This window comes from Leptopilina heterotoma, unplaced genomic scaffold (genome assembly GCF_015476425.1).
Source record: "Leptopilina heterotoma isolate Lh14 unplaced genomic scaffold, ASM1547642v1 Lhet_353, whole genome shotgun sequence".
Taxonomy (NCBI): domain Eukaryota; kingdom Metazoa; phylum Arthropoda; class Insecta; order Hymenoptera; family Figitidae; genus Leptopilina; species Leptopilina heterotoma.
Window position 1 is genome coordinate 685,123 of NW_025111035.1, and position 21,823 is coordinate 706,945.

The 21,823-nt window shown below is 29.7% G+C and overlaps 3 protein-coding genes across 4 annotated transcripts in view; 2 read left to right on the forward strand and 1 right to left on the reverse strand.

Moving 5' to 3' along the window:
- Window positions 1–1,780: 1,780 nt before the first annotated feature.
- LOC122505379 (uncharacterized protein DDB_G0287625-like) lies at window positions 1,781–8,118 on the reverse strand. Its single transcript, XM_043616936.1, has 3 exons — window positions 7,909–8,118; window positions 6,073–6,270; window positions 1,781–4,850 (listed from the first exon to the last, which is right to left on the reverse strand). The coding sequence occupies exons 1-3, from the start codon at window positions 8,012–8,014 to the stop codon at window positions 1,858–1,860; spliced, it is 3,297 nt and encodes a 1,098-aa protein (XP_043472871.1). The 5' UTR covers window positions 8,015–8,118; the 3' UTR covers window positions 1,781–1,857.
- Window positions 8,119–8,434: 316 nt separating this feature from the next.
- LOC122505392 (probable rRNA-processing protein EBP2 homolog) lies at window positions 8,435–10,923 on the forward strand. Its single transcript, XM_043616969.1, has 3 exons — window positions 8,435–8,629; window positions 9,827–9,910; window positions 10,075–10,923. The coding sequence occupies exons 1-3, from the start codon at window positions 8,582–8,584 to the stop codon at window positions 10,828–10,830; spliced, it is 888 nt and encodes a 295-aa protein (XP_043472904.1). The 5' UTR covers window positions 8,435–8,581; the 3' UTR covers window positions 10,831–10,923.
- The window catches only part of LOC122505386 (scavenger receptor class B member 1-like), a 32,945-nt gene continuing 21,824 nt past the window's right edge, over window positions 10,703–21,823 (forward strand). The window contains exon 1 of one of the 2 annotated variants that reach the window (XM_043616953.1): window positions 10,703–10,838. The gene's annotated coding sequence lies outside the window, so the exon portion shown is untranslated. Of the gene's footprint in view, window positions 10,839–17,350; window positions 18,234–21,823 lie in introns of those variants that run through there. The other variant, XM_043616952.1, reaches the window with a different exon arrangement.

Consider the following 21,823-nt stretch of genomic DNA (forward strand, 5'->3'; position numbering starts at 1 on the left):
CAGTCTGAATGACAAGTTCTATGGTTAACGAAATTGAGTAAAAACTTGTGGAGGATGCATTTCAGAAACAAAGAATTTTAATCTTTCTTTCAGCATTTCTCAGCTATAAGAATAACCTTTTTAAAAATAAATAAATTTTTTAATTTTCAATAATGGCATGTTTTAAACATTTTTTCTCAAGTGCGAATGTAAAGAGTTAATCTGGAAAAAATTAGCTCTTAAAAATATATTTTTCAATTGCATTTAGGTAAAATTGATACTAAAAATAAAGAAGAATTTATTATAAAAATGAAAAATAAAACACAATTTATTGCTTACTCCTGAAAATATAATCAAGTATTTGTGACTCTTGGCGAAGAAAGGGATGTAAGGAGCAAAATATTGTAAGTTATGTTGTGATTTTTGTTTTGAAATAAACTATGTGTCAAAATTTAAGAAAGTAAATCTGACGAAAAAATTTTACAACGTTCAACTTTATTTTTGAAAGGAATGTTTATCGTTTATGAAAACGTAACTAAAAAAGTCGTAACTTCTTGAAAAGAATCAGACAGTTGTCCACAGTTGTCTGTCGATGTTTTTCTATAACATTCGTTTATTTATGTTTCACTTGTGTGCATCTAGTTTACTTCCTATCATTCTATTTATGATTCAATTTTTAATTTCTTGAACGAAAATGAAAGTACAAGCATTCTAAATTCCAGATGTTTTTTTTTAAATATTGAGAAAATTGTTTGAATTGTGATATATAATATATAATCCATTTCAAATGAAGCATGAGTTCTGAAAGACATTTGTAAAAATTTATTTTGTTCCAACACCGTTAAATGTTTTTCTCTCACAATTTTTTTTATACCAATTGCAGCTGCGCTGTTTGCACAGGCAGGCAGGCAGGCAGGTTTAAGCTCCTTTTTTCGCGACGCGTCACATTTACCACAATATTGTACATTGAGTTCCAATATAGTTTTCAGACTTGGAGAACCTTCGTGTTTTTAAAGATTTTCTTTCTTTTTACACGCAGCAAATTCATCAGTTTCTTCAACTACATATTTGTAATAGTGATTATTATCAATTATTAAATTAAAATACTTTGAAAATTCGATTTGTTAAAAAGTTGAATCAGTGACTGATTTTTTACTATCCAATTAATTATTTTTAACTAATTCAAACTGAGATCAAACAGTATAAATATCTATAAAAATTGAAATAAAAAGCGATTTTTTAAAAACAAATTAAAATAATGAAACTTTTTTTAATTCGGTGAAAAAATGTCCTGTTTGGCATAAAATTCCTGGCTTATTCCCGGTTAATAGACGGTTAGTATTAGAAGGAAACTTTCTTATGTGTTTTAGTAACGAGACAGTTGATTTTTCACAAAAGCAAAAACAAATTTTTATTTTAATAATTTATTTAACATATATAAATCCACGTTTGACTTGAGATATGTATATTAAATACAAATAACTCGTAATACAAACAGAATATGAAATATTCCATTAAAAACATTTTACTGTTTGTTAATTATTTTATTTCTTATGAAAATAATTAATTTTTATATAAAATTAATTATAGATAATAATTGGAACACTTTGGGTAACTATAAAAATAGAAACATTTTCTCTTCTTATAAAATCATTATAGAAAAATAAATATTAACACTTACTGAAGCGCAAAATATATTATGATAAATGTAGTTTAATTTTTTGCATGAATTCTAATGATAATTTAACGAAAGAAATTTGTGAATGTAATGTAAAAGTGTAAGTGTAATAAATGCCTTTCAACAATTTGCTTATACATTTGTGCAATAATTTTGATAATTTAGCCTTTTCATTTACCATATAAAGTGTTGTAAAGTTATTAATATTCTATAGGAGTGTAAAGTTTTGACCAATCGTAAGGCATGTTCATTTTGTTGCCGGGAAGCAACATTGGCGTCGCCTTCATTCGAAAGGCGATTGGCAGGTACTCGGTGCAAAAATCTATGAAATCCTTGTCAGTAACAATGAGTCCTGCTTCAGCCATGTGTTTCTTCAGGTTTCCAAGCTCCTCCGCATAATTTTTGAACAACTTTGCTTTCAAGGTTTTCTTAACAACTGCAGCCAAATGATTAACAATATTGCCGGATTCTATTCTCGTTCTGATGGCATATTTTGGTTCTATCTTTTTCGAGATGTAGTCGTACAGTCTGTCTGTGGCCCAAGGCATCGGCCTAGGAAGTTTTGGTTGCTTGTAAACTTTTCCATTCACCAGATAAGCAGGATGAACAGGTTTTGGTGGTTTCTTTTCTTTAATTGGCTTGACAGTCTTCTTCTGGGCCTCAACTTTGAGCCTAGCTGCCGCTGCCGCTGCCGCTGCTGCATCCAATCTCTTTTGTGTCTGCCTTTTATTTTCTGACAATCTTTTATAGAATTCTTCCCATTTCTTCTTATCGTTCATCACTTCTGAAACAGTCATTAACTCACTATTATCCGTATTGAGTTTCGCAACTGATTTTGTTGAAGTAGCTAAACTTTCTCTAGTTCTTGATTCAACAAAGTCTTTGATATTTTTATTTTTCTCAACTTTATTTGGTTCTGGAACATTCTCCTTGTTTTGCTTGTTGCTTGTGTCAGCAGCTGGTGAAGAAGTAGGACTCTCTTCCTTATTAATTTCATCATCTTGATAATAGGTTATCAAAGGATTATCGCTATATTCGCTGTCTTCTTCGCTTTCTAATGTTTTTCGCAGACTCTTCAGGGAAGAATTGTGCTGCGTTGTGGACTTGAGCGTATTGCTTACATTATTGCTTACAAGGGTGGTACGATTTCGAGAATTGCCGGTTCGACCGTCGGAAGTGGATGGAACTTGATCGTCTTCAACTCCATGCATCAGGCTGAACTCTTCCTCAATTGTTGATACGCGAGGACGTTTCGAAAAAGTCTTGAAATTTCTGCCGGATCTCTCGAGGTTGCCCTCAACACTCTCCTCAGTCTGCGATTCTTTGTAATTTCCTCTCAGTTTGTTCAAGTCAATATCGTTGGGATTTACAATTTGAGAACTGATAATTTTTGGTTTTTGGGATCGATGCTCTGTGTCTTGGATACTTTTATTGGCACTTGCCGGCGCACAACTCTTTTGAGGGCTCCTCTTGAAGCTTGACGACAATCGTTGACTGCTGTTGTGAGGGAATTCCTCAACAGATCCCTCTCTAGATGATACACTTGCACGAAAGCTTCCTTCCTCAGATAAGCTAATTGTAAGAGACTTTTCGGAATGGTCATCTCCAATTGTCTTCGAGTTTGATTTTGGCCAATTATTCACTGCATCGCTCTTTCTCGACGTACTACTTTTAGGACTAGAATTAGAAGTAGTAACTTGGATATTGTAATTAGATGCCTCTTTCTCATCGCTAACATCTCGATTTAGAGTCTTGGAGTTATTAAGAGACACTGTTTTTTCACTTTGCACTGCTGCACTTGGCTTAATCTCTGAACCTTCATCAACAACTTGGATGCCACTCGATCTTGATTTCCTAATAGCTTCTCGTTTCCTTGGACTTGGCCTGTATTGATTCGAGTCTAATTTCCTCGTCGATTCAAATTGAGGCTCCTCAATGAAATTATTACTCAAGTGGCTGGATATAAACTGCCTTTCGAACTCAACACTTTTGTTCAAACGAGAACTTCTCCTCGGAGATTTTAATTTAATATTGCTGTCGGAAATACTGTGTCTATTGTTCACCAACTCCTCGCTTTGAGAAGCATTCAACACATGAAGATTATCAAGTTGAGCAATTTTTTGTAACGCATCACCCTTTAAAGTTTGTTCATTTCTCGATTCCACGTCAATTTCTGATTCTGAATTGTCAACAGCACTTTGTTCATTAATGACAAAACTCCTTTTTCCTGCACTTTTATTTTGAACATGAGTGCTTTTTTGTGAATGTCTGGAGATACTTTTCGACTGTAAATTTGAATCTTGAACAATTTCGGTGGTTGATTTATCGCCTTCAATAGGAGGAGAGATCAATACTTTCCGACTTGCTGTTGATTCATTTTTACCAAATCTTGCTTTACTGATACTTTCATTTAAAAGCTCCCTTAACTTCTCTTTCTGAGGTTGTGTAAACGTTTCACTTTTTTCTATATACTTTAACGACATAGTTGGACTATGTGACAGATTAACACTTTTTTCAGATCCCGCTGAGCTCCTTTTCTTGGTGAGTGATGAATTGTGACTTGTTTCAAGACCTTCTAACTTTCTCTTCCGACTCACTGATATAATTGCTTCAGTTTGAGACGCGTTTGCACTTTCGTTGGAGGTATTTCTTCTTCTGCTTGAAATTTCCATGGAATCTTGTTTCTCTCTAGACTTATCGTTTAAACTATCATCATCATCATCATCATCATCATCATCAAAGAATTTCTTAAAAACACTTTCTGTTGATTTACTTACAACGTTTCCAAATTTCTGTAAAGTTCTTGGTTTGCGTTTCTTAAGGAGCTTTTCTGAATAATCGAATTCAACGCTTTTGTCCGAGTCTGTCGTTTCTGAATTTTTCGACTTGCTTCTTTCATTTAATCTCCTTCTGTTTGAAATTTCCAAGGAAGCTTGTTTCCCTTTAGGCGCATCGCTTGAGCTGTCATCATCAAAGAATTTCTTAAAAACATCTGTCGATTTACTTTCAATGTTCCCAAGTTTTTGTAAAGTTCGTGGTTTGCGTTTCTTGAGGAGTTCTTCTGAATAATTAAGAGTAGTAGATTTGTCCAAGTCAGTCAATTCTGAATTTTTGGTTTTGTTCAGGGACTCCTCTTCGGATGGGGACTTGTTCGACGCAAACATTTCTCTTCCAGTTTGCTCTGCAACTTGTCCTAAAATGAGAAATTTTATTTTATTAAAAAAAACATCAAGTACAATACTTGAAAGTTTTAGGCTGTTGACAGCTGTAGTGCCGCCAAAAGTTTTGCTTTAGGAAGAGCTCTATCTCCTGTTAAAATACGAGTGGGGTGTCTGAACACCCCAGTTACTCCCTAGCGTTACAAAAATTATCAAAATAAGTAAATTTAAATTTTTTTAAAAAATAATTTTAAATCAGTTAAAATCATCTGATAAAGTATAAATTAATAGGTTATGCATGAAAAAGATGTATTTTATAAAAAAGGAACATTTTTATACAAAAATTCTATTTTTATGAAAAATCTAGACATTTTGTATTTGTAACTACTTATAAAATTTGAGTTAAGATTTAGGTATTAAAAATTTCTGTGCTCTCTCTACAGTCAGAGATTAAATTCTAAAACAAAAAAATGTGGTAAATGACAGTAAAATTAAAAATATAAATTCTATATTGTTAATAATGTCTTAACATATTTTAGATGCATTTAAAATTGTTAATTAAAACTTTGATTTAATATTAATTTACAGAATCACTTCATAAGTTATAAATTTTATTGTTAATATATTCAGATATATTAAGTTTGTAAACTTTTGAATTTATAACACTATTTTTAGTAAATTTATATTAATTGTTAAAGTCCATTTTATAGTTCATTTTTATGATTTTCACTATTCGCCAATTGTCTTTAATTTCTTTCACTTTAGTAGTTCAAATAATTATGTTTTTTAAGTAATACAAAAACTAATTTTTTTTTTCTTAAAATTGTATCTATTGAACTTTAAAAATCAAAAATATTTTTTAAATTAGTCAATTTTTAAGAAACTAGAACGTTTTTTGTAGAAAAAGTCATTTTGCAATTTTGCAATTTTGCAATTTTTTTTTTTTTTTTGTTGACAGTTTTGCTATCAAAACTCTTTTAATTTATCAAAATATGAATTATATCATTGTTTTCCTTACTAAAAAACAAATAAAATTCACTACTCATAATTGACTTTACGTCAAATAGAAACCTTTTAAAAGAAGCTTAAAGTGTGGGGTGTCTTTACGGACTAATATACAAAATTTTTGACTTTTACAGACTTCTCAAGAAAAAGTGATAAACTTTGCTTTTTAAATATTTAAAATAATTGAATAGAAAGAATTTCAAATAAATTTGGAGAATACAATAATATAGTACAAAGTTAAAAATGTCTTACCTGTATTTAAATGATGAGGATTACGCTTTGCAGGAGAATGCATTAATGTTTTATTAAATTTATCCAAGTTCTTGTGCCAATTTTTGGGAGGTGTTCCCGCTGATACTAGTGACTCCGAGTCAAAATGACTTGATTCTGTATGAGTGGCATCTAAGGAGCGCTTGAACTGTCCCATTCGATTGTAGAAAACAGGATCATCTAACATTTAAGAAAATAATTGTTCGATCTTCTTTAAATTACAAATAAGAAGTATTCAATTCGTTTCTAACCCCCATTTGTGACAAAATCGTCAAAATCTGAAAAAGGTGTTAACGAGTTAACCTCTTTTTTCTTTCAAAATCTTTCACGCATATATTTTAGAAGACTTGAATTAGTTATAAGAAACAGCAATATTTTTTCTGCTGTTTGTAATAAATATGTTAAAAAACCATATAAAAAAATTAATTTTTTAGTTAATTTTTTACACCTTTTCTGTAATAAGATTTAATAAGGGTAAGGGAAGTATATTATTACAATATTTACACATGATAATAATAATGGAATGTACAGAAAGCAATTTATTTTAATTTAATTTAATTAAGGAAGAAATATTGTATAAATTCAAAGGGTCAGTTTCTATAATGACTGATTTTATATTTTTTAGTTTAAATAAAGGGTCAATCTACTGAAAATCTGAGAGTGGTTGCTGGCATATTTTTAAAAAATCTAGTTTTAATATTTGTGAATCTATAGATGAATATCTGAGTTTATTGTAATTATTGTAATAATTTATTGTAATATTGTAATAGAAGGTAAGTTATATGAATATTAAAATATGTGCAAAACCCACAATTTTTTAAAGCATCCAGAAAAAAGTTACAAACTTTGCAAAATTGTGAAAATTTTTTTTTGAAAACATGTCAAAAATAGGTCACATTTACAAAGTTCAAGTCCACAACGTTGATCAACGAAATTTTTTTTTAAGTTTTCGAATATTGGTTTAAAGAAAAATACAACAATTATTGTTAAAGCAAAAATAAAAATCTTCTTTTTTTATACATTTTTGTGACAATATTTTTGCGTTCTCTTTGAATAATATACTTATTTAAAACATGTTTTCGTTGATCATAATCTTGTGGACTTTTAACCATTTTTTTTCTGAAGCATTTTAATTTTAAAAAAAATCTAAACTCATTTATTAAGTATTTTGAATAAACTTTAAACAAAAAAACTTTAACGCATCCAAGCGTGTGTTATTTTAATATACATAATATAAACAATAATTTACCATGTGTAGAGTGAAACAGTTTTACTTAAGACTGAAAATAAAGGAATCAAATTTGCCAAAAATATTTCCATGGCACAGAAATTTAGATGAATTTAATGGAACTAAAATTCCCGGTAAGAAGAGGTTTATAAAAATAGATTAAAATGTTTACACAAAATTTGAAAAGTGACATTGGTTTGGCATTAAAATGATTCAGATTTCAGCGATATTTGTAAAGATTTTAATTTTCTATTCAATCATCCTCTTTTTACCGGATTTATACGTTCAAGTATTAAAGTACCTACTGTTTTAATATGAAAGTTGGAAAAGGGGGTTTTATAGTATTTGTTATGTTACTCTCAATATATAAGTTTTCCCTCACAGCACCGGGATATTCAGGATATCCCAGAGACGTCCTGGGGATATCGATTTGTTTTCGGAAGTTTGGATATCCCTGGATTATCCTCTGGATATCCATGGACGTCCCTAGGATATCCCAGAGATATCCAAACTTCCGAAAACAAATCGATATCCCCAGGACGTCTCTGGGATATCCTGAATATCCCGGTGCTGTGAGGGTTGAAACTTACTTGCATTGAATACATTTGAATCGTCGTCAAGGCTCCCTGTAGTATTTATGCTCAATCTACCTACTGTAGAATAACGTTTTAAATTTTCACTTTTTCTTCGAGACATTTTTTTCACTATTAATTATTACACATAAAGCTAAAAAATATTTCAGAATTATTTAAACATTGTGTATAGCGTACATAGCATTGTATATAGCATAATGTTAGGTTGGGTAGCCAGACGGGCTTAAGGTATCTCTACATTAGATCCAAGATTAAGGTTGAGTCCACAACGAAACAATTCTAAGGGTGCGATCCCATATAAGCAAAATACGTCGACCGTAAGCAGAAAATCATGAGAGTGAAAAGAACAACAATATCTTCCTACCTCTTTTGCACTCATGATTTTCTGCTTTCGGTCGGCGTATTCTGCTCACATGGGAGTTCCGTTCAAGGTGCTATTGTGGACACAACTTTACTATATAGTTGCGGCTGCATGCACAGGCAGCCGAGCTGTGACCGTGCCATAACGGAAACAGAACTTGAGAAGGAATTACCATCACTGAAATTTATGGTTCATGGTTCAAGTTTTTACTGATTTTAAAAAGAATATTGAAGCACGTGTCAATGGTTTGTGCAGTTTTCTTACCTTTCTGAAAAGTGTTGTTTGGAATAATTTAATAAGTAGTTGACAATGAGTAGCAGCAATTCAGACTCAGAGATTTATTCTTCGGATGAAGAGGTATTTTAAATATTTATATTATTGAAAGAAGAAATGATATAAAATTTTTTTCTTTCTTAAAGATCAGTCTATTGACTTTGTGATACTGTTTGGGATATTCTTTAAATAAAAAAATCTAAAAAAAAGGCATTTTTAATAGTGTCTTCTAATAATTTCTAATAAATTAGTTACCGTGGACTTATGCGATTATGCATTTTTTTAAATAGAATCTCATAATAATTAAAATTATAATATGGGTTTGCAAATTCCTTTATAACCTTCAAAATTAGATTTTATTTAAATGCCGTTTCTATATTTCAATCATTTCAATTCATGCAGGGCGAATAGGTTAAAAATTCTAAATCAAGTTTAATGTGATTTTTCTTGTTTTTTTAGGACAAATAAAGAGACACGTATTTTTTTATTTGTCGAAAAAAAAATTTTTCGCTGAGTTATGAGTATTTGAAAATTTTACGACCTAGGTATCGTGATTTTAGAGCTAAACAGATGACAAATTATTTTCAATTTCAAATTTTTCTAACTTTTACAAAAATAAATATTTTTCAATTTTTTTTCTTGATTTTAGTACCTAGTGTTATTGGTATTTTTTCTTTGCAAACTTGAAAATTTTAAAAATTAGGGAAATTAACTAAATGGCGGACATTTTTTAAGAATCAAAAAAACTCAAATTTGTTATGTTTCTGAAAATATTTTGTGGTTACTAGGTAGATGAAAAAAGGGAATTTTTCCAAAAATAACCGCAAATCATTCATTAAGAAAGATTAAATAACTCAAATGTAAGTTAATTTTTAAACTTTTATCATTAATAAATATTACTTTAAAAATAGTTACTTTTTGATTTTTCGAAAAATGGCCGAATAATGAGTTTTGTTATTTTCTGAAAAAATATTATAGCGAAAATTATCAGCGAAAAAACTTGAAAAAAACTTTTTTTCGACAAATAAAAAAATACATGTCTCTTTATTTGTCCTGAAAAACAAGAAAAATCACATTAAACTTGATTTAGAATTTTCAACCTATTCGCTCCGCATGAATTGAAATAGAAAAAGCCTAAATAATGTAGTATTTCTGGAATATTTTAAATGTAATAAAGACTTAACATATAATTAGTTTGAATTGAGAGTTATCCCACTTTATGCATTTTCACCATTTTCACATAAAACATAACATAAACAATCACTATCTATATAATTTCAGTTGCAAGAAGCATTTGCTAATGGTCTACTGAAACCAGGATTAAATACTGTGGTACATAATGAAAAGCAAGACAATACAAATAATGTAAGTACATAGCATTAAATTCACAAAAACTCTTGTCAATGTAAAGTATTGTTCTGCATTTATTAGATAAATAATTTTAATAAATCCTACTTGATGTCTCTTTTGAATAGTTGTGCTTTAAATTATTGCAAGTTTACATAATACTACTTTAATCGTGTTTCCAGAAACTTATAAAGCAAAAATTGAGCAAAATGTCACTGAAACTACCTTGGATTGAGCGGTTAGATTTGATTAATTCTCTCGCTCCACTAGCACCAGAATTGGCCTTGCAGATGCAAGAGCAAGAAATCAAACGAGCCAAGCAGCTTAAAGGCAACAGGAAGCTTCCTCAATTCAGCCCAAGTGAGGATCCTGTGCTCAACGACTTTCGGAGGGAAACCACGTTCCACAGGCAAGCCCAGGGAGCTGTAATTGAGGGAATCGCAAGACTGCGTAAATTGAAACTGCCAACCATCAGACCAGATGACTACTTTGCTGAAATGGTAAAATCTGATGAGCAAATGCAGAAAGTCCGAGAAAATACGATGAAGAAACAGTTCGAAGTGCAACGTTCGGAGAAAGTAAGGCAACTGAGGGCTCAATCTAAAGTTAACAAGCATATGCAAATAGAGGCTACTTTGAAAAAGCACGCAGAGAAGAGACAGATGTTGGAGGAAGTCAAGAAGTACCGAAAGGGAAAAAGACAGGACCTTAGTTTTCTGGACGGTAAATCTCAGCAGTCCAAGTCTGATGCCAAACAGAAGATGAAGAACAAGAAGTTCGGCTTCGGAGGAAAGAAAAAGGATTCGAAAAGAAATACCACAGCAAGTTCTGCAGATGTTTCCGAATATCGCAGGCCAATTAAAGGCACAAAAATCAAAGGACATGCTAAGCGGTTGGGAAAGAGTAGGAGAGTGATAGTGAAAGGAAAGAAGAAATGAAAAAAGAGGTACTCACTTAGCACAGCATAAATTATTTTTTAAGTAAAATTCATTTGATACTTAACTTTTGTTTAATAAAGTATTTTTGCAAAACATTGAGATTACATTGTACTTGTCAAATTAAGAGATCATTAACTAAATTACTTTTCAGTGACTATACAGACCCAAAAGCTTTAATAGTAATAGTAATAGTAATAGTAATAGTCTTCATCTTACAGACTGCAAATATCAATTTAGGTCCTATAATTAGTCAAGTTCTGACACTTTTTTTATATCTTAAAGAGTTCAATTCACTCTAAACACAGCAAGGTTTTAAGTGCCTTTTAATTTTTGTGCTGTCGAAACGTAAAAAAAGATTGCTTCTTTAACTTTCTTGACTCAGATTGGTCGTTATATTGACCAATGATATATTGACTGATTGAATCATTATTCTTACATTAAAAATTGGACATTTTATTATTTAAAATTGAAGTAAAATTCTCAAATAAAGTTTTAGTGCATCCTAAAAATCCTCCGTTACCTGTGTTAGCTTTTATAACAATAAACAAATTTTCGACATCTCTGTGCAAAACTAACCACTTCACGTTGGTCGGCTAAAAGAACATTACTGTTCAGTTGTTCCTCTAAAGTAACCAAACTGCATTTTTTTTCGTAACTTCACCATATTCTCTTTCATGCGCTTTTCATTTGAGATATAAAATATTTACACTATCAATAGTGACTGTTTATAAATTGTGTTTACATTTTCTTGCAAATGACAACCATTAAATAAAAAATGTATAAAACAAAATATTACCAGGTTATGATAAAAAATACAGTTCGGTTACTTTAGAGAAACAACTGAACAGTGGTTTAAAATACACTATACCTTCGGGAATTATCGGCACGGCTGCACGCGCACGGTCCAAAAACATACCAATCTTTACATCACGATTTTTTTGTAAATACAAATGACAAAAAATTAACAAATATACCATTCGAAAGATAATTAAATTCTACGATTAATGATACATAACTGAAATTTTTTATAATTTATACAAAGATTTCAGAAATCGACAAATTTGACAATAAAATTTTTTTGGAAATTTTTTAAACTCTTGCATATAATATTTTTTAAAAATTACAGAAAAAATTTGAAACAATTACACATGTGTAATCATTCAAGTCTCATCCTTAATTACAAAACAAAATAGTTTAAAAATCTTATTCGGTTCGCGAGATATCATTATGCATTTGTCGTATCGATAATTCCCGACGGTAGTGTACCTGACTCCAATATGAAGTCCGTTTTTGTTGAAAATACTAGAAAATAAAATTACTATAACGCTTTTGAATTAATTTTTTCATAAATAAGTTTTATAAAGATGTTGAAAGAAAAAAATACATAAGTTGCTCAAAACTAATTCAAAAAATACGACCTTCAGTAACATTCTATTGCAGGGACCGAATTCTCAAAAATACCAATTTTTTGCTGAGAACAACTCCAATCATTTTCGATATATTTGCCTGAAATCTACACAATGAAAATACATAAAAAATGAAAACTGCAGGTCAACTAAGCCAAAAATTATGAGCGATAGGGGGAGGTACAAACTTTTTTTTTTTTTTATTAAATCGTAAAAAATTTCTAGTTTTTAGCTGAAAAAATGAAAGATCAATTCCAATCCTTTTCGCTGTATTTTTTCTGTAATCTACACGTGAAAATAAATAAAAATGAACAACGCCAGTCCACTAGAATAAGAATTGTGAGAACTAACATCAGGTAAAATTATTATCAAAAATTTAAAAAGAGATTATTTTAGTTTTTCGCTGAAAACACCGTAAAGATCAATACTAATAATTTTTGCTATATTTTTCCTGTGATGTACGCGCGAAAATACATAAGTATATAAATTTTCATCTCTAGGTAAAAAACTGTGGGCACCTGGGGAGAAGGGTTACGCATTTTTTCAAAACTGGCAAAAATTTCGAGTTTTTCTATGAAAACACACATATACTACAATTATGGGTCATGTAACCCCATTCTTTCATGATTTTTCTTCTTAACTTTTGTTGAACTGAATAAATATTAACTGAAATTCTTCCAAAATTCAATTATTTTTTTTCTTGAAATTTTTAAATAAAATTATTCAAATCTTTAAACATTTAATTTCAAAATAAAAATATAAATATATCATTACAGTTCTACAACAATTACATTTTTCAAAGATTTCAATATAATCGCAATATAAAAATATATAATTGAATTTTTTCAAAGAATTTTAATAAAAGTTTTAAGAATTTTTCGAGGAATGTCCAAAACATTGAATTCATGTCAAGTAAATAAACAAATAAATATAATAATTAATTTAAGTAATTAACTATTAATCATTATTTTTTATTTATTTAATTAAGATATCGTCTAATTTAGTGCATCAAAATAGTTTTCCATTTTCAGTTCATAACCCTGAATAATTATATCGCACGGAAATTTTAATAAACATTTTATCGTCGGGGCGTGTCCCGTATAGGGATCTATAATTATATAAATACACGTCATTTTCAAATGGGTTCACAAATGGGATTCTAATGCCAATTTTCAAATGGGAACCCATATGACTTGAAAAGTTTTCTTCATTTCATTTTTCATTGATTGGCCAATTAAAAAGTTACGGGAAATTTCTGTCACGCATATTGAAAATTTAAGTTATTTTTTAATTGGCCAATCAGTGAAATACAACTGAAATTTCAATCATTTTTAACTTATCTTCAGTGAAATTTCACTGATTCAAATCGCGAGAATAGAGTCACTGAAAATCAGTCAAATTTCACTGATTCAGTTTTAGAGAGTATACGTGATATCCTATAATTAGAAAAATAAATTAAGGTATTCAAATGAGTGTTTTATTCCTTTCTATTAATAAAATGTCTTTACTAACTAAACTAAGCATTGAAATTACATTTTTTTTTATTAAACCTCGGTCTCCCCTACAATAATTGGATACGCACAAGGACTTTTTAAGTGAGTTCCTATGCGGATGGTTTCCGAATGATTCCATATGCAATGCAAATTCCATTGATGCAGATTAAAAAGTGTGTATTCTTATATGTTGCACTTCCCTTAAAGAAGAAATCGATTGGTCACGATTAAAACCAACCGCAATATCTATTTTGATTTTCTCGATGGATACTGGGTCTAAGGGATTGGATTCTACTCTCCTCTACCGAGAATTGAACCCAGGACCATCGGGGTTAAGTCAATAATAGAATTCTTTGCAGTATCCCTTATCATTATTTTCAGTGTACTTTCAACAAAATTTTAAAAAACAATACAATACTTCTCCTACCTCTATCTTAGAAAAAAAAATAGAACGAAAATATGGAAATTTTTAAGTTACTTTCTCATGTCGAAAATAGGGTAAGTGCGTCAATTGCTGCGCGTTTGAACAATACGTGATACAGTTTTGTCTATAAAGATATACATTTAAAATAAAATTACTTTAATTATTTAACTTTAAATTCTGCTTGCCGTAGAAACTGAAACATGCTTGATATTCTTTTTAATTATTAAATTTAATGAAATGTTATAATTTTATAGGCTATTAAATTTTGTTAAAATTTCTTAAGAATATAAACAATTAGTTTAATAAATTTTAAATCTAATTCCTTTGCTATAAATATTTTTTTCTATGCGAAAGATATCTTGGCTGGAATGCCGCAGGAACTAGCGCACTTATTCTAGTTTTTCTACTATATTTCCTACAATAGTGAATGAATAATAATGAAACTTGGTACAAACTAGCAGTATACCAAGTACAATAACTTGTCTATGGAGCGAAATTATTTCGATTTACGATTTTTAAATAAATTACAATTATTCATTGCGCCCCGGTCTCCCCTACCTTTTATCTCGTGAATAAATTTTATTATGAGTTCTTTGACACGGTGGTCTTCAAGCACTTTTAGGTTTACCTAAAATGAGTCAAAATTGTGCTAACGCAGTTTTATCTGGAATCGTCCCAAGATTCCAAATTTTCATTTCCAAAAATCGTAGCTGATTCTTTTTTCGAAAAAAACATATAATATATAGTAATGTCACCTTGAGTGGACCGCCTACGCTTTTTTTCTAAAAAATTCTTTATGAAAGCAAATTAATCGGAGGTTTCTATTCCAAGCTTTAGTTTAAATCCATAGATAAGTGTTTATATCATAATAGCTTTGATTTTTTTATTGGAAAAAACAATTGACTTTTAAAAAAAGCTAATTTTTAAGGAATGAAAAAAGTGTAACCTTGAGTGGACCACTCCTAAAAAATTGTAAAAGTTATTCTAAATTCTTTAATGTATTTAATATTTCTGAGTTATATTGAAACAAAATTTATGCTTATGCAGCTTCAGACCATGTATGTGTCGCAATGTTTACAAGTGAAACCATTTTTAATAATTTTGTCACATAAATCACATCAATATCACAAAAAAATCAATAAAGAACATAAATCATATTTTCAAACTAATTTATTGTCAATTTATATCTAAAAAATGTTAAACTGACATTAAAAATGGAAAAACAGACAGTCCACTCATGGTTATAAACAGTGGTCCACTCATGGTAACATGAAACTTTTTATGGCAGCCACCACAATTTTTTTTTTAGTCAAAATTATCACTAAATTAAACTAAGACAATTAATTTCAATGTCCAAAGTAGTAAGAAAAAAATAAGTTACCTTTTAAAACTTAAATTTTACACTACTTTTACACTTCCAAATCACTTTACTCATTAAAAGAGCGACTTCTTTTTTGGTTTGTGTTCTCAAAAATGCGTTACATCAAACGGTAACGTATATGATTATCGCGGAACTTAATTTCTTACGGTTTCTAGGTGCGGTGCTGCTATTCGCACTATTTATTTCACGTTTCCGCTGGATTTTTTTACAATTAACTTTTAAAAACTGTCTACAGCGTAGACCCTTTAATTTAAAACAAAGAACACAAATATATTAAAATTTATACGCTGCAGACAGTTCTAAAAAGTTAATTGTAAAAATATCCCATGTGATGCTTGCAAGTGATTTTTGAAAATGTTTTAAAACTCATTTAACACATCAGGCCCATTTCGGGACTTTTTGGAAACTCTCCTCTATATTATAAGGTATAAATAAATTTTTAAAAAATTTTTTAAAATCCGGCCCAAAGTTAAAAACAATTAATTTGTTTATAAAAAAAATTTTTGTTTACATTTCTTAAAACTGGAAAGAAAACTAAAACTTTCATTTTTTGACAACTTTTTCCTAAACTCAATATTTTCGGAATTATAAGCTACTGAATATAAGTCTACAATTACAAGTCAAAAATTTCGAAAATTCATAACTCGAAAATTTGTACAATTAACCCTCACAGGCTCGAGTTCGATTTTTGAAATGCGCGCACAAGGTGGGTCCGAGGGACCCGGATGTTTTAATGCAATAAAAAATAAAATTTAATAGCAAAGTGCTTCATATTTTCCATATTTAATACAATTTTAATGATATAATTGCATAAAAAATTTTAAATATTAAAAAGTAATCAAGGTATAACTAAAATTTGTTTAATAAATTTAATGAGTCATTTTGAATAAATCGAACTACATACTTATTAAGCAAGATTTTTCTAATTTGTATTTTTTGTTCTATTAAATTTACTGGTGTATTAAGCATATGTTATCACTTATTATGGCAGTTATTGATAAAAATACCATAAATAAATCCAATATTGCATAAAAATTGCAAATTAAAAATTTTTTTTCATAGCCCGGGTCCCTCGGACCCGGCTTGAGCTTTTACGTATGTTCGACTTAAAAGGTAATTTACCAGAATATTTTATAAATAAAAAATTGTTTATATTGATGAAAAATGTGTGTTTTTACGTCCCCAAGCCTAATGTGAAGTTGATTTTCCAATAATATTTTCTTAACCGGAAGTAGATCAAAAATACTTTCCTCCGGGTCCGAGGGACCCGGCTCGAGCCCGTGAGGGTTAAACAAAAATAAAAAAATACGAATCTAATTTGTTTCGATACAGAATAGAAAAAAAATATTTTTTGGACGATTTTAAGAGATGGACTTAAATCTCACGTGGAATTGCCCATATATATGTTTTTTTCGAAAAAAGAATCAGCTACGATTTTCGGAAATGAAAATTTGGAATCTTGGGACGATTCCAGATAAAACTGCGTTAGCACAATTTTGACTCATTTTAGGTAAACCTAAAAGTGCTTGAAGACCACCGTGTTGAGTAATTTTACTCAGAGTTACCCAAATAGATAACTTTTTTGCTGTATTATATGAAAAAGAATCGCTCTATTTCAATTTGACCCACCCTTGTATTACATAATTATTTAAAAACTGATTTCAGTAAGGAACAAACATACTTGAGACGTTTTATATGAAACCTTATTCAATCATAGAATCCATTTTCTACCCTGCACAATAATGAAGCACACAGAGTATACAAATCGTAAAATTTTAATTTCTAATGATTTGGAAATTGTCATTTAGGTAATGAGAAATAAATATTTTGTTATTTTTTTCAAAACTGACATTTGAGAGTTACGACAAGTACGAAAAAGTTGGTGATCTTGAACATTGAAACTTGCTTCTGCTAAAATCCTTGTCTGGTTCTCTGAATATTTTCCAAAACTTGAAGAAGCCTATGAGATCAAAGTAAAACGTCAAATTTTAATTGAAGATATTTCTCTTGCTTGAACGCAAATGAGCTGATGTTGAAAGTCATCTCTGTCAGCAGTTATTAACATTAGCGATATGAGACTAGAGCGTAAGCACTGTACCTGTTGGCTGAAAAATTGTCACCACCACCACCACACATGATACATGACCACCACAGGTACCACCACCATTCTACATGTGGTCCAGGAGGGATTACAGACCGGTTGACCAGTCGGCGCAGGAAGTGGAGGACTTGCCAGGAAATTTTTGAAAACGACAGTGTCACACGCAGGCAAATGGTTAATCAACTCATGCAAAAAACAGCTTCTGGAAAGGCCACACCAGAAAGTGGCAGGAAGGGTCACGCGGGGTTATATGCAAGTCTCGATTAGTACACTGTCGAGTGCAAAGACGTTCTTTGAACAGAGAGGATTGACTGTAGTCGTTAGAGCGGGTTGAAAAGGCATTTTTTCATTTTTTCATTTGTTTACGTTAACCTTCAAATTGCTACTTGAAATTTCCCTCTTTCCATCTGAAAGTGTCTTTTCACTACGAACTCACTGTTTATATTAATCTCCAAGGATTACTGTGTAGTGCTTTTTCAAGTGAAAGGAAGAGTGACACTTGCTTCGCAAACTGCCTGTTTGAGCGGGAAACATCGGTTACTCTTCTTCACCGAAGCTGGCCGCTTCCGCTCAGTAGAAAAAGTAATCCTTAAAATCTGTGAGTATAGTAATTATGAAGCTTTCGTTTATGAGTGTTGTGATAATAAATGTAATGTTTTTTTAATCACATTGTCTTCAATCCAAGTTATTAATTTATATATACATCTCAGTGGAAATGGCTCCATTGACTTTTCTTTGGTTTCCTCTAGGAGCCTAAATTTAAAGAGTTAAATTTAACAATCTGAGCCCTAATAGTTTTAGCTGCTCTCTAAATCTAAAATATAATAATAATTTAAATTAGAGGACAACTTTTTACTATGATTCAGAATTGAAGGGCTACATAAAATAAGGGGACGAACGCGAGGCTTGGAAGGGATACTACCAGTCGGGTAGCAGTGACAAGTCTTGAGCCGCTCGCTGCTACCTGACTGATATTATCCCTTTCAACCACGCGTTCGTCCCCTTATTTTCTGTAGCCCTTCAATTAGAGAGTACATATTTCGTTTTGTCGCATTTTCTCCACTAAAATTGTAAAATACTATTACAAAATTTGATATTTTTCTTTCGATATATTAAAATAATTATTTATTTAAATTGAGACTACTGTAATGCACCCTAAAAAAAGTAATCTTCATTTTAGCCGATTCCTCTAAATTGAATGCATATTTTCCTCTCATATATATAGGAATGGATGCAACAAATTAAATGTTTTTAATCTAATAAATACAATTAATGATTAATAATTAATTACTTACATTAATTCACAAATTTATTAATTTATTTATTGCACGTGAATTCAATGTTTTCGACATTAGAACCTTAAAAAAATTGTTTTGTTGTATTATTAATTATTAAAGAATAAAAATCTTCTACATTCATGGTGAATGCTTTCGAGAGGATAAATTGAGACAATATTAGAAGAAGATTTTTACTCTAAATATGAGATTACTCTTTTGGGATGTCTATTTAGATAAAATCGGCGTAATAAATATTATGAAACTGCTACGCTTGGATCATCCGGAGAACGTATACAGTTTATGCTATATTTATGAGTAAGAATTTGGAGTAAAAAACTTTAAATATTTAAAAGCTTAATACCTCAACCCCACAGTAGCACGTAATGTTGAGAACATTCCAGCAGTATTCCAGTAACATCGACAACATTCTCTATAATTTCATATTAAAAATTTATAATTCAATTTCTTATGTAAGTCATTAATTATTATAATTACATTACTATACGAAAACCACGAAAACTATTTTTCTCTATGACTGGAAAAATTTCAAATGTCTTTTAAAATAAATAAAATGTGTATAACAAATTTTATTTATTTTTTTACATGTTAAAAATTATAGTATTTAATCACATTTATAGTTTTCATAAATCTGTTGAGCTGACAATTTAATATCTTTTTATAAATGATATTTTTACTAATATTTTTTGATAAGAAAATACTAATTGTTTACAGATTAAGACAAGTTTCTGCTGAGAGAGAGAGAGAGAGAGAGAGAGAGAGAGAGAGAGTATATTATGAAACAATTATCATATTGACTGCTCCCAAGTTAATAGTTAATACAGAAATTAATTGTTTGCTATAACTTTGCTGAAACTAATAGATCACTCATATATCTCTTTTATACCATTTGTTTTTGATAAATTATTGCTTATATGTAAGCATATTATAAATAGCATATTTTAAATATTTTTATATTTTAAATATATTAAGATTTTCATAACTATTTGCTTGTCCCAAAAGACAAGTGTACAAATGTGAAAATGTCAGTCTCATAGTTTGAGTTTACGTCAAATTTATAATGCAAATCGAAAAAACAAAATGATAAGTGTCGGTATTCTGAATATATTATGTAGCAATTACGTGTATAAATTAGTATTATTGTTTGAAATTAATTTTTAACATGCATAATAAAGTACTATGCAATAAAGTTGAAAAACTACAAAAGATTTTTAAATAAACAGAAATATAATATATTTAAATGAGTATAAGTCATTTCAAATTACAATCTAATTAAGAATGACAAAACCTAAATGAAACCTACGTACTAATTTAAATAAATGATAAAAGAGTTGACTATAAAAATAAAAATCATGGATATCTTAAAGTGTAAAAGTGCCAAGATCAAAAAGAATTAGTCAACTTTTTTTATAAATACTAATAGAGTACTGTCAAACTATAACTGTTTGTTTAAAACAATTTACCATGAAAAAAATTCTATTATTATACATATTTATGTGTGATTCTCCACGATAAGTGGTAACTTTTGACAACAGTAGTACATTTTTTTAAAATTAATTATCAAAAAAATGTTCTAGAGAAAAGTTGTTTGGTTTTTCCTAATCTAAAATAATATGCAATTCAAAATTTTAATTATCGAAAAAATTAAATTTATCGTGGGAACGTTTTGTCTCTACAGAGACAGACAAAAATAGGAACAGTGGGGAAGCAAAAGTGACCGCACTGAGTGAGGAATCACCCATATAGAAGATAGAGTCTATCAATGAACTTGTATCTCTTTTGATAAATTCTTCCCATAACGTTTACCAATTGGTAATGAAACTAAGTCCCCGCTGAGACACAAATAATAATTTGTTTAATTCTCGTGGTCATATGCAAAAAAGGTGATTCCTTTGAAGATAAAAGTAGCCGGCAAAGAGTTGATAATTTGTTATCATCATTTATGTATTTCTCCTCTTCTATTCCTCTTAATAAGAGCAGAGTACCAAAATATATACTACTATTGTTTCATGTCAATGACCACTTATTGGAGGGTGCGTTTTCGAAATTAATGATTCTACATTATTTAAAATTGTAAATAATGTTCTCAAGATAAATTCTTTTGAAAAATAAAAGTTTACCCAATATTTACTTCTCTTTTAAAACATCAGATATGTCAAAATAGATGTTTATCTTCAGAAAATTTTGCTTTGCTTACGAAATAACTCCCTATTATTTTCCACACTTAACAATATATATTGCTGTAAACCCTGATATCACTGTAATATACATGGTAATGTTAATGCAATATTCAAGTAATATAATAATCAGATACTTTGCGTGTTTTTTTATAATCTTTTTAACGGGTTTTCATTTCTATTTTTCCGCATGCTTACTTTTTGAGAATATCTAATTAAATTTTTATTATAAAAATTAAATGTATTTATCTGAAAAAATTGGCTACAGATATAGTGTCGCATCAATTTGTACAAAATTAAAAATTCACATTTTTCGAATTTTTTGATAAAGTGTCACAACTTGCGTTCAAGTTATAATAATTCAGTTATGGACAACATTTTAAATTACACTAATACCAAACAGAATATATGAAAATTTCCAACTTTGGAGCAAAGTACAGACAGAAGTGTCATTTTATTTTATCCTTATGTTTGGCATCAATAAATTTATTTTAGTTTCTAAAGCAGTGAGATAAGACACTTTTTTGTAACACTAATGGGATAAGTCTAAAAGGTATATAACTGAATACATGAGTTTCTTCACAAGAATAATTTATATTACATAAATTTCAAGGACCTGTTTATATAGTGGCTAATAACCTTTTCTTTCTTCTAATTAATTGTCTACGGAACAACATCTACCTATTGACTCTTGGACCTGAACTGACTATACCAAA